General features: G+C 35.8%; 1 protein-coding gene across 1 annotated transcript in view; it reads right to left on the bottom strand.

Moving 5' to 3' along the window:
- galnt9 (polypeptide N-acetylgalactosaminyltransferase 9) overlaps window positions 1–13578 on the bottom strand; it is a 92534-nt gene that overhangs the window by 26806 nt on the left and 52150 nt on the right. Inside the window, exon 6 of the mRNA XM_039658610.2 lies at window positions 7341–7458. Coding sequence (XP_039514544.1) covers window positions 7341–7458 — 118 coding nt within the window. The remainder of the gene's footprint in view (window positions 1–7340; window positions 7459–13578) is intronic.

Below are 13578 nucleotides of genomic sequence, written 5' to 3'. Positions count from 1 at the left end.
TGCTCCGCTTTGCTCACATGTTATGTAGCCTGTGTGTGTGCATGTGCTGGAGGGGTGCCCATCCCTTTTTTGAATATCGTTATCATATATTGATCATTTTTAATAATTCATTTTTTTCATGCATATGTTGAAATTGGTATTAATAATTTGTTTTTTTCATGCATATGATGAAATTGGTACTATTTGTTTGAGGTTTATTTCGATTTATAGCGTTTTGGAAAAAAATAAAATTAACTTTTAAATTATCATTAACAATATTGTTGTTTGATTTAATAATTATTGTTCAAAATGTTAAGACTGAACCAATAAAACATTTAAACAGGATAATTTGAATATTCACAAAATGTGTGGGTCTAGGTAAAAAATGTAGTTTTCCTGAAAACTATTGAAATGGATTTATAGCGTTTTGGAAAAGAGCTCTTCATACATATATATATATATATATCTTGAAACTATAGACAATCTTTCTGAGCTATAGAAAATCTTTCTGAGCTATAGCTGCCTGAATAATAAAATATATTTTGTAAAACACACCGTAGCACTACTGTTAAAAATGCGGGGGTCAGTCATTTTTTTGTTAAAGCAGTGGTATAATGCCTTTTTCACAAGATGTAAAATAAATCTCTGATGTCCCCAGGATGTATGTGAAGTTTTAGCTCAAAATATCCCACATATATTTTGGTAACACTTTACAATAAGGTTCATTAGTTAATATTAGTTAATGTATTAACTAACATGAACTAATAATGAGTAATACAATTGTTACTGTATTTGTTCATCTTTGTTAACGTTAGTTAATAAAAATACAGCTGTTAATTGTTTGTTCCAGTTAGTTTACGGTGCATTAAAAAATGTTAGCAAGATTTAAATAAAACACTAGTAAATGTTGAAATGAACATAAATGTGCAGTTCATATTGACTAATGTAGTTAAATAATGTTAACTAACGAACTTTATTGTAAAGTGTTACCGATATTTTTATATAGCGTTCAAATTGTCACTTTTTGAAGATGAGCAAAAACGCACCGTTTTTTTTGTGTGTCTATCCCTTTAAATGCAAATGCGCTGCTGCTCCCAGCAAAGATGGTGGAGCTTCAAGAGCTTGTGTCTTTTTACCTTGCACAGACACACACTGAACATTTAAAAAACTTTTAGCCGTTCAAACCGGATTCAGACGAAGATGGAGAGATATTTATTGATATACCTACCCTATCTCACGACCAATTCGTGCGAATTCATACGAGTGGCTAATTTGTACGACCTTACTCGTACGAATTCATACGATTTGTCTAAACCCACGTGATGGTTAGGTTTAGGGGCGGGGTCAGGGGCAGGTCATTCGTACGAATTCATACGAATTTGCCAATTCATAAAATATGTAGGCCTCCGATTTAGCAAAATCGTACTTATTTGTACGCGTGAGGTCGTATGAATTGTTACGAATTAGCCACCTCGTAAAATTCGTACGAATTCCCGTGAGATCGGGTTGGATATACTCTATTGATATTTATTACCACCACAGTATCAGAAGTAGCAAAGTGAAGTATTCATGATATTGTCAATATGTCTATCTATATTTTCTGTGTCTAAAGTATATCTGCATTTGTAGCATATATGGTTAAAATATGACAATATACTATAAGTCTGTGTGTGAAGAGTTGCACCAGTTCTAGAAGAAACTATTTAAAATTCAACTCATGCAATCTTTTCTTTGCTTTACAAGCTCTTACTCTAAATTCTGAAGTTCTTGACATTTGCTCTTTTCCATTTATATGTTTTTGATAAGCTTTTCCCTCCCGGCGCCAGCTGCTAGAGTACTCAGGCCGCCCCAGCCGAGAGCGTCAAGCTGAGAGAAAGCCACCATGAAAAGAAGAACAGCCATCCATTCCTTCCATTTTACAAATTGTCAAAACTTGGCGCCTCAACTGAAGCACAAAATTACTAGCTCTCTTGGTACACGTGTATACTGATGAGCAGGTACAACACGGAGGGAGAATACACCCGTGCACCGAACACACACACACACACAGACCACTTCGCATCCCCAGTCCTCTGAAACAGCATGATCTGTGGGATGTATCAAAAACCTAATATGAGTCAGAAAGGAGCCAAGCACCCCCAAAGAGTTCTCTATACTAAACACAGAACAGAGGAGATCAAATGAGTCCGCTCCAGATCTGCAGGGTGAACTAAGCCTAATGGAAATTATAAAGCCTCAGAGGAGAAAATAAATTCAGATTGTACAGTGAGGGAAACATTGGAACAAACATCTCCTTGGCTCAGCTCCTTATGAGATTTCTGTGCCGTATTATTAGTTTTGTCAGCTGTCAAGCAATATATTCATTATAAGACTTATAAGACAAATTTAATAAAAATTACGCTATGAGGCAAGGAAAATTGACATCTTCAGCCTTTATTTAAACATCTATTCTTTTTCTTTTTTTTAAGATTTTGAAAGCGTATTGCGTAGTGGAGCTTGGAGTCAATTTTTATTTGTGATAACGCAATGCAACATGCCAAATTGTGCGGACATAATTTTTTGGCCAGCAAAAAGCATTCACAAAACATAAAAAATGATAATAAAAATGTAAATAAAAAAATAACAAAATAGAAATATGATAATGAGAAAATATTATATAAATAGAAAATAAAGTATCTAAAGTACAAAAAGTAAGTACGAAAGTATACGAAAACATAATGCGAAAGAAACTGAGGTAAAACCGAACATTTTTGCTTCTCTACTTTTATGGTAATCATCTTTAAAATGTATATGGTGTTAAACTTTTTTGGTGAGGAAAAAATACTGTAAACTTCTATGTAACACTGAGCAGCCGCCCTTGCTAATGGTTTTTTAGTTCACTGTCAGGTCCAATAAAGTTTGCAGTTCCATCCTTCATTAACAAGCTCTTTACAAAGCTACTTTACGCAGTGAGAAAATGTGAAACTGTTAAATTCAATAATGTGAATGTATTTCTCAATACTTAAGTCACTCTTCATACAGTGAACACAACAGCTTACTATGCAGACAGAATTGTGTATCCTTTATCATTGCTTTGTTTTCTCACTTAGACAACCACCACCAAAAAAAATAAAAAAAATAAAATAAAAAAATGTCAGGAAAAAGTCGACCCTTTTAAAACAAATCAGACTACATTCAAGTTATGATGAGTTCTTTGTCATCCAGCTGGTTAAATTAGATCGGTTGTGATGTTACCTTGAAATGTCTATAATTCTTCTTCTATAAGAGTTCTGAGATTGTACACATTTCATATTCTGCTGATCTTCTTAACTTAACTAATAGACACAGATGGGGGAATGTGTCTCAGCCAGTTTTCTAAAACAGCTAAAATACATATTCCCCCAATAACCCAATTAAAGAGAAAAGCTGCGCTGATCCATAGCCACTAGTTAGTTATGCAAATGAATTCCATCTATCTACATAAAGCAACGAGAGACACTCTCAGAAATTGAGCAGCTAAGGTGGCAGAGGATACAGCTTCCCATGCTTTCTGGTTTTGCCCTTTTCTGTCTGGATTTTGGTCAAGCATTTTTGACTGGTTTTCCAAGGCTTATAACACGCCCCTTTCACCGGACGCTGAACTTGCCATCTTTGGCTTCTCGCAGCATACCTCTCGCCTTTCAGGCGCGTTACAACAGTCTTTAATGCTAGGTATGATCGTGGCTAAGAAACTAGTGCTTAAAAATTGGAAGTCACCCTCGCCCCCTTCCTTCCGAATGTGGATTACGGACATGGTCTCTGTCATACAGATGGAAAGGCTTCGACATTTGAGGTCTGATTCTATGGAAAAATTTTCCGCTGCTTGGGATTCATTTCTGGGACACTTGGACAAGTTAACAACTCAATCGGCCTCCAGTGACTCCTCTAAGGTTTAGGCTGCGTATTCCCTCTGGGCACCTAGTCTGATCTGCAGCCTTTTACTAATGTACTAATGTTTTTTGTGTTTTTTTTGAGTGTGTGTAGTCCGAGCCATTGTTTGTTGTTTGTTTTGTGTTTTAACTTGAACAATCCTTTAAAATAAAGTAAAAAAAAAAAAAAAAAAAAAGAAATTGAGCAGCTACCCATAGCGCATATCAACAGGACAAAATATATGCCTTTGAGTCCATTAAAGCTGCATTCAATTGACCAAAGGGCAAACCAATTGTGATTGTACAATACAACCTCAAGCAAAGATGCAGCTCAGAAAGATTTAAAAGCTTTACAATTCGCCAACATGATCCAAAGGTCATCTTCCTTCTCTCTCTTCACTGGTTTGTTTTGTATTTGCCTTTCAGCAGACGTATGTGTGCGTGTGGGTGTGAAGTGAAGCAACCCCAGATGGAAAAGACCTGCGCGCCTCTGTTCATAATGGAAAAAATTGCTCCCTTTTGGAAGCAAGGACAATAGTCACTGGAGGTCTGGCTTGCTGCTTTAGCTTCTGTTCAGGTCGTGGTTTACATGCGATTCTACATGAAATCCATCTCATTACGTCCATTGAATCATTAAAAAAAGCTTCTGCAGAATTGGCTCTGTATCTGAGCAACAGAGTCTCGCTGAATTTGTTCGCCATGAGACCTGAATAAAGCAGGACAAACGACATCAGAAAATTGTGAAATCTATGTAAATCTTTTAAAAGATGTCTCCATCTAATGCCCAGTTCATTTTTTTTTATCATTGACGATACTGAAGAAGACAAAATAACAAAAAAGTGATATTTTAGTTATATATAAGCAAATTAATTTTGACAGCCTTGATCACACTGTAAGTTCAGTTGTGTCACTCAAATAAAAGTAAACAAATTTGATGATAATCCTCATACTATAAAATACCACTCAACGGATCCCTTTGAGTCCACTTTTGAACTCCTACTTGCATTGGTAAAAGAGAAAAATGTCAATTCAGGATAAGATTTAACTGGTATACACTGAAATGCAATTACTTTGGGCTGTAAGTGTCAATTCAGCCCTTTCTGAGCTACTTTAAAGCGGTTTTAATTTCCCCAGTGAGCATTTGGTACACTTCACGCAAATTAATCTCCCATCATACCGCTGCACGTATTTCCTAATGTTTTTTAGTCTTCATATAACCTATTTAATCAGTGCCAATTTCTCTACAATATCTTCTCTTCAACTCCCCACCTCTGTATCTCTTTAAGAAGTGAACTGAGGTTGTCTATTTGGTTTGGCATAAGGTTAATTATGGAATATGTTGCTGTAAGTCAAATGTTATTCCTCTTGAATGAGCTGCATCGGCTTCGGAGGATTAATCAGAGGCTCAGATGGATCACATGTTCCATCACTGTGTTCGGCATCAATAAGCATTTGGTTTATTTCAAAGCTGGCACGCATTTGCAAAACTGGCTATTCTGTCAGGTTTTTTTTCCGTTATAAAAACCCTTCTGTAGAAAGGAACAAATGGAATTCACATTGTCTGCTGGGCTCATGCTAATTTTGGGAACACATGCAGATCACTTACGGTAAAATAGAATAGAGTGGGATGAGTCTGTGACACTTTTTGCTGTGAGCAAGTAAGGCGTTTTGCTGCTGTATAAAATATCCTTTATGAATTACACGTAGCAGATCTATACAGGTGGAGCTGGGGAAGATGGAGGTTTTATGATGCGTACTACTGCAACTTTTACAGAAAATGCTAACCAAGTATTTGAAGGTTGAGCAGCAAGCTCATTGGTTACTGATACTGTAGGAACCAATCAGCTGTGCCCTATAGAGAATGATGTGATTGCAAGCAAATTAAGTTAAGGACCTATTAGCTGGCGCTGTCTATAGTTTATGACAGAACATTGTATGTTTGGCTAAACCATCTGCCTTTCTGCTGTTAAAATGGTGTTCGTCAGCTCCAGTTTGTATCCACACGGCCCTTACACAGAGACTTCAGATGCCCCAACGCCTGTGAAGAGACGACTCAACGCCGCCGATATGTTATGCCCTAAATATTACATGATTAACCAAATGTATTTTCCATGTACTTTTATGTAATGCACTTTCTGTAAAGCTGCTTTGAAACAATATGTATTGTGAAAAGCGCTACACAAATAAACTTGAATTGAATTGAATTGAATTTGTCGTCTTTAAGCCCACTAGACCTGGAGATTTCAAACTGGGTTCAGAAAAATGTGTTAAAATTTATTTTAGCAAAAAATAAATATTAAATAAAATATTTATATAAACTTATCAAATGTGGTACATTAAATATTCGTAAATATGAGAACAATTAACAATATAAATAAAAATATCAAGTCTTATTTTGCTGCTTAAATCAGCCAGGATATGTCTGAGCAAACTCAATACTTTATAATTTATTGTACAGCACATAAGCAGCTACGCAAAATATCAGAACACGTGCACTATTCTCCAAAAAATTGGGGTGCAAATAGTCACTGTGCAATTTTAATCAATACCAATCGATTGGAAATAATGGAAAAACAATGTCTCTGACGTTTCAGCAACACTGTTGATGCTAATTTTGGTATTTTGAGACCGACAACTGTATGTAACAGAAAGTACAACATAACAGGAAACTACTTACAAAGAAACCCACAAATGACTCAGTCTGCTATTGTATCAACTGTCACTGAGACTTAACAAACAGAGAATTTAAACCACCTTCAATTAGACATTTCAAACAATATTCGTAGTTCAATCTATCTCCAGGCTGAAAAGACTTTTCAGTCAACCAACACTGGTACTGAATCTTTAAAACGAGTTAAAGGATTTTTATCCAAATTATGCAAATCTTCCAAGGATATTCGACACCCTACAGAAAGAACAGTTTCTGAATTTAAACAAGTTCAATTCCCCACAGGCTCACAGACCATGTGGGCCATGAAATTTCTCTCAGGGCTGCAGCTGCAAGAATCTACTTTCTTTGTAATCTACTGCCTTTAAAGCATTTGAGTCTGTGTAATTTGGCACTGAGTACTTTCATTTCCTGTGGGCTATGCATTTACTCCTTGATGGAGTGGGGAATCTGCATCCTTACCCCCAAACCAGTCTCTAGTTTGATGCCTTGAACATGAAAGCATGAAGAAATGTAATTAAAAGTACGTCAAATGATCAATCTTTGTAGATAGACTTAATTATATTGTCACCTGTGAATTAACAGAAAGGGTGGGCAGATTCAAGAATTGTCATCTCTGAGAGGGTCTCATATGCTACACCGCTCAATGAATTCCAATTACGAGAATACACTGGTCTGTGAATGTCTCAAAAGAACAAAATTAACAAGGCAGACACTTCTTTGTCTCTATACTGCCATTCTTTGATTATCTAAGGCAAATAATGACTTTAGTGCACAAATATGGCTTTGGCCAGGACCCTACTTACCCTCATACCAAGCTCAATGTTCTCTCCTCCATAGACCTCCATGCCTGGGTCAAGCAGTCCGATTTCTCCAAAATACTCACGATCCACAACAAAGGAACAGCCAATCATTGCAGGGGTCCTGTTTGAAAGACACAAATACATGTAAATGAGCAGTGCATTCCTATTTATTTATTCATTCAGACAGGCAGATGGGATGATTCACCGACAAAAAAAATGATAGATTGATAAATATAATGACAGACCAATCGACATGCCGATAGATAGATAGATAGATAGATGGATAGATGGATAGATGGATAGATATATTGATATGCTGATATGTCGATAGATAGATATGCCGATAGATATGCCCATAGATATTTAGATATGCCGATAGATAGATAGATAGATAGATAGATAGATAGATAGATAGATAGATAGATAGATAGATAGATAGATAGATAGATAGATAGATAGATAGATAGATAGATAGATAGATAGATAGATAGATAGATAGATAGATAGATACTAGTAGCTGACTCTGAACATGGCTATAGGAAAAGAAGTGCTAATGAATTAATAGCTCTTAGAGAGAGAAGTCGACTGGAAATTTACGAATCAGAGGTTGCAGAATCTGCCCTCTCACAGAGCATGAAAAATTTCTGTTGAGTCGGAGTGAAATGAGCCAGAAGTCATATGTAAATTATAAACTGTGTGTTAAAACAGAAATACACACCACTTTGAGAGACTGTGTGGTGAGAGTAATCATGCATACAGAAGAGAAGTGTTTATTTGTTTTTGTAAGTGTCTCTTTCTTCCCACTCCCCCTATATTCCCACTTGGTTTCTTTCTCCTCAGCGTCCAATATTAAAACAAGTCCACATATGGCAGATCGCTGAGAAGGCAGTTATCCCTATTCCCAGGTCAGAGATATACTGAACTTCTTTTAAAGAGTTTTGAATTCAAAGTAAATGTAATTCTTTGACAAGATTCTGATAGAAATGACCCTCAGAAACACCAATGATTCAGGTGTTAAAATAATAAAAGTACTTTCATAATGAGATTCTTTGATATAATTCATCAATTCTGTCAGGTATAATTCTGTCATATCAATTCTGATATGTTTAATTGGCATGCTAGAGCATGATGCCAGCAACGCTATCGGTTCTGTGTTTTTTCCCAGGCAAATGCCAAGTTCACACAGCAACAGAATATGGTTGTCCTGTATTTGAGTCCTTAATACTGTTACGTTCACACAGAGTTCAGTTTGTATGGACGTGACAACCACATTCTACATAAATGAACTCACAGAGAACCATTCTGAACGTAACCATAATGCCAAAAATGCATAACAATACAAATATATATATATATAAATATATATATTATAAGTATAAATGGCTAAATTAATTATAATTACATAAAATAACACAAATATAATTAGACAATTGGACAATATTTATTTCTGGTGTCCATGCACAGTATGTAAGTTAAAGAGAAACCTGCATGAACATATGTGAGGCAGGAGGCTAAATAAAATATTTCTATTTATTTTTGTTTTGGAGTCATACAGACACAATGTACTGGGTTTTGCAAAAGTTTGCTCACCAAGTTTACTTTTCACTTGCATCTGTTCTGAAATTTTGACTTTCTTACAAAACCTTTGGGTCAGATCTGAGGGGTTTGATGCGAACACAGCAAGGGGCAAGAATGATTCTGAACCGCCTCTGAGGCTGTCAAATCTCCACAGACAAAAGATCTGTTGTGTTTCAGGAACTCAAGATGAATTTGTCATTGAATGTAGTTTTTGGTTTGGTGCAATGCTGGTGGGTTGAAAGTGAATTGTTTGTCGGCTAACCACAGGTGGGCTGCTTTGAGAGGCTAATGAATGTACTGTACAAGCATTTCGACTCTGATCTATTATTAAGATCAAAAAGAATGAAAAGAAAAATCACATACAGTATCTAGTCCAAGTTTTTGTGTAAACAGTGCTGTCTAAAGGGAACCAGAGTAAATCACTCTAAATACTTTTGCAAATAGAAGATTTTTAAAAAGCTACATTTTCATTGCAAGAATAGTCTGTGGTATGTGGGGTGTTTTGAAAATGCTGATTTACACTTTACACTAATTTATTCCTTCTTTATTTTGGAGTTGGAATCAAGTGCAGTGCCTATAAAAATATTCACACTCGGAATGTTTTATTTTCTAACAACACCGTGCCACAAAGGAATTAATTTGGCCTGTTTGTCACTCAAGAGAAAGGAAAAAAAAGTCAGACATTGTCTTTAGAAAAGTTGTGCAACATTCCTGGTGCGATGAGACGTGCTTAAAGCTCACACTTTAGAAGCAGTTGTCTATTCTTGGTTACAATGCAGTCCTGCAAGTAACACTGTTTTCAAGGGTTCAATTCTCAGGTACGGAAGCCCTAAAGGGACATGGTAAAGGAAAACGCAATGGGGAATACAAAAGTTTTGCGGGCAAATGCAATGTTTTGAAATATATTTTGGTAACACCATACAATAAGGTATCATTATTTAACATTAGTAAACTACTTTACCTAAAAATGTATCTCTTAAATAATCAATTCAGTGAAACAATTGGTTGCACTTTCTTTTAAGGTGACGTAGTTACATTGTACTTACTCAAAAATGCACTGAGTATTATTAATTAAATACATGTACTTCTTACTATAGAGTTACTGTTAGGGTTAGAGTTTGTTTTAGGTTTAGTTACTTGTAATTATGCATAATTTACTGGGTAACACTAAAAGTTACACAATACAGCCTTTTTTAATAGCAAGCACAGTTTTCAGTTTATAGTGACCCTAAAAAGTAGTTGGACACTTAAAAATGTCTGAATTTCATTGTATTAGTGCCATATGGAAATAAAATGATACTATTCTCTCTCTCTCTCTCTCTCTCTCTCTCTCTCTCTCTCTCTCTCTCTCTCTCTCTCTCTCTCTCTCTCTCTCTCTCTCTCTCTCTCAGAGGCAAATATTAATAAATACTGTATGTATTGCTCATTGTTAGTTCATTCATGTTTGTTAATACATTAACTAATGTTAACTAATGGACCCTCTTGAAAACAACAATATTCTATCAGAGGGCTCCTAGTAAATAAAATCATTTATTATTTAAGATGACTTTATAAAAAATGTATCATAATTTTTACATTAAATTATGTTTTTGATCAATGCTAAAAAGCCCAATAAGAACACTGTGATTCAATGCTCTAAACAACAAAACAATACAGTCCATGAGCACTTTTTAGCATTTTTATAAGCACTTCATGTGCACAGCCTAGCCAAGGTGGTCTTTCCAAGGTGGTGGAATTTCAAAAGCATTCATGGCGTTCATCCCCATAGAGCGACTAATTGTGTATTTACAGACATCTGAGTTGGACTGTCCTTCATTTAACAGTGAACGTGAAAATAAATCCTGCTGCAGTGTGCTATGCGTATTGGGATCCTCAGTGCTAAATAGCCAAAGGCTAGCTGAGCTGCAGTGGATACACTAAGAGCTTGGGAGAAGTAGAGCTGAAATGATTTCCAATAGCGCACCACATTGACATACTACAGGCCTGCGGGCAGCCATTTTGAACCTGTCAATATCAGCACTTGAGGGACAATGACTGTTGCCTGACCAAAATGAGATTTTGTTCAAATATTCAGCTTATATTGTTACCTCGGGTCATATATGCATGATTTTTTTTTTTTATTTAGTTGTGAAGTACAGTAGGAATGGATATTGAGAGATCATATTAATATAAATTCGTTTGAAAAGACTCACTAATTAAGATCCTAAAGCTGTAGCTAGCATGGCGCTAGCAACACTCGCAAATAAAACATGTATACTTTGAATGCACAAATGCAAAACATGTGTTTTTAAAAGGTGTTTTGGTTCATAATTCAGAGATTTATTTCATTGTATTTATAATTAATGACCAGTAAGATTTTACTTTAAAAAGGTCTTGATTTTATTTGTGGCGTCTACTACGAAAGGTTTTCATGCTTGAATGTTCAAAAAAATATTATTTTTCACATATGTTGAGATGATTGCAGCACCTTTCTTCCCAGTCTATCAGAAACGCTGTGATTAGTTCCGGTCTCTATGAAGCCCCTCCTCCCAAAAAGCACAATGTGCTCTGATTGGTCGGCTGGACGAGGTTGTTGTGATTCGTCAACTGCTTCAAGCATGTGTAACCGGTTCTAATCGAAGCACTCCGAGCAGGATATGAACCGTGGTCTCCGGTGGGCGCTTTAGCCTAAAAACAAGGCTAAAGAACGCAACCTTTAGCGTCAGTCGGTAGAGCGCCTCTTCAGATCAGGGGAGTGAGGTTTACACGCACACCTCTTACAGGCCTACGATAGTTACACGTGTTTGGGAAATGTCACAAACCTTATCATGACACAATACTAACGCAACTCAACTAGACATCCCTCCTTTTTTGTTGTTGTTGTGTGTATGCCTTGGCCCGGAATTATTTAACTGAAGAATATTGTGACGTGTAAGAAAACTCAAGACTAAAATCGAGGCGTTTCAAAGAGTTCAGAAACCGTGCTACCTGATTTAGAGAATAACTCCTTTTGTAGACTTATGCTCTGTAACTTTACAGACGTTTTCATAGTCAAACAGCAATATTACACACTAACAAAAGTTGAAAACACAAAAATGCACAATTGGTCCACCACAAAAGTACACTTATGAATACAGTTCTACTGGCGGTGTTCTTGCAAACATTCATTTTGTGAAGATTTGTGTCTGTACAGTTTAATATATATGAAAAAAAAAAATACGTTTTAGATGCTATGCGCTAAATACAAAAATAATTTACAGTATACGTATACTTTAGGTAGGAATAGTTATAAAAGTGTATGAGATCAGCCTGGCAATGCAAATCAATAACTTTTAGGATATACGATATTTCTGGAGGAAAAAAAAAAAACTTTTCAGTAACCAATATGAGGCATCACAGGGATCAGCTCCAGTAATACTGGGCTACAGGCCTAGTTTCTCTCTCCAAATAGCTATCAGTCAGAGGCATGAATAATGAATGGGATTTCTGCTGTCCTGATACTCTCACACAATAGCGACCTTGACCAGATTTCATACGAAATGAAAAAGTCCACTCTTTTCTGGCAGGGTATATCCATCTCTTTTAGGGGTTTAGGACTGAGCTGTAACAAAGCTCATTTAACCAAGTTGGTTTAAAGCATAAAATGGGTATCTCATTGTAGAGGCTCATGATTTGAGAATTGGAGCATGGTAGGGCTGGGCTTCAAAATTGTGGCTTCGGTATGAGACCATCCACTGATACTATGGTAGGAATTAGGGCTGGGTATTGAGACAAATTTCACAATTCGATTTGATTTCAATTCACAAGCTTGCAATTCGATTCGATTTCGATTACGATTCGATATCGATTATTTTGGATATCAGTTACAATAAATGGCCATTTTCCTCAAGGGAATCAAATCTCTTAAATGCTGTAAACTATGGGAGTCTAGTTGTAGCCTATAGACTTCATTAGCCTAATATGAAGGTAATAATAAAAACTGTTTTGTAGCTATACAAACACTTAAATTACACTTTTATTTATTTTTATAATAAGAAGATTATATGATGAAATATAAACATTTCAATGGTGGCTGTCATAAAAACTTGCCAGATTTATTCAAATATGCATTAAATATTGAAGAACATTAAGATTATAATGCATATGTAATATGGTGTATATATTTAGCAAAATGCTCCTCTCTGGAGTAATTTTTTTCTAGCTGCCTAACGAGTTTATGTGCGTTTTCTGAGGTAAATATGACGATACATTGATTACAAGCTGTTTAACTGACGTCTTTCCACGGTTGAAACGCTGATTGAGGGAATCAATGTGACATGATACGGATTTAGATAAGTTGTACTCTATCTTTTAACACACTTTCAGATGCTCATTCATGTTTATTTCGCACGGTAACTGGTATTATTAACCCATTTGTGCCCAAATTTTTCTGAATGGTTTCATGCATATAGTCGTGTTAATAATGTCCTATGTGAACATGTTCTGCATTTATTTCCTCAGGTTTTTTTTTTTCTTCTTGAAAATCGTATTTTAATGTGCGGCAACTATAGTTGCCGGTGGGCAAATATGTTGTATGAACCCCATCAATGTTAAATATGAATAGGAGGAGAACATTTGGCATCTATCTCAAAATAACTGCTTTCAGCAGATCAATCTTTATTCATAAACAAATTTATTGTGTATA

This window comes from Pimephales promelas, chromosome 4, assembly GCF_988280905.1.
Source record: "Pimephales promelas chromosome 4, fPimPro1.hap1.1, whole genome shotgun sequence".
Classification (NCBI taxonomy): Eukaryota; Metazoa; Chordata; class Actinopteri; order Cypriniformes; family Leuciscidae; genus Pimephales; species Pimephales promelas.
The sequence above is the reverse complement of the archived record's forward strand: the minus strand, read 5'-3'. Positions and strand labels throughout refer to the sequence as shown.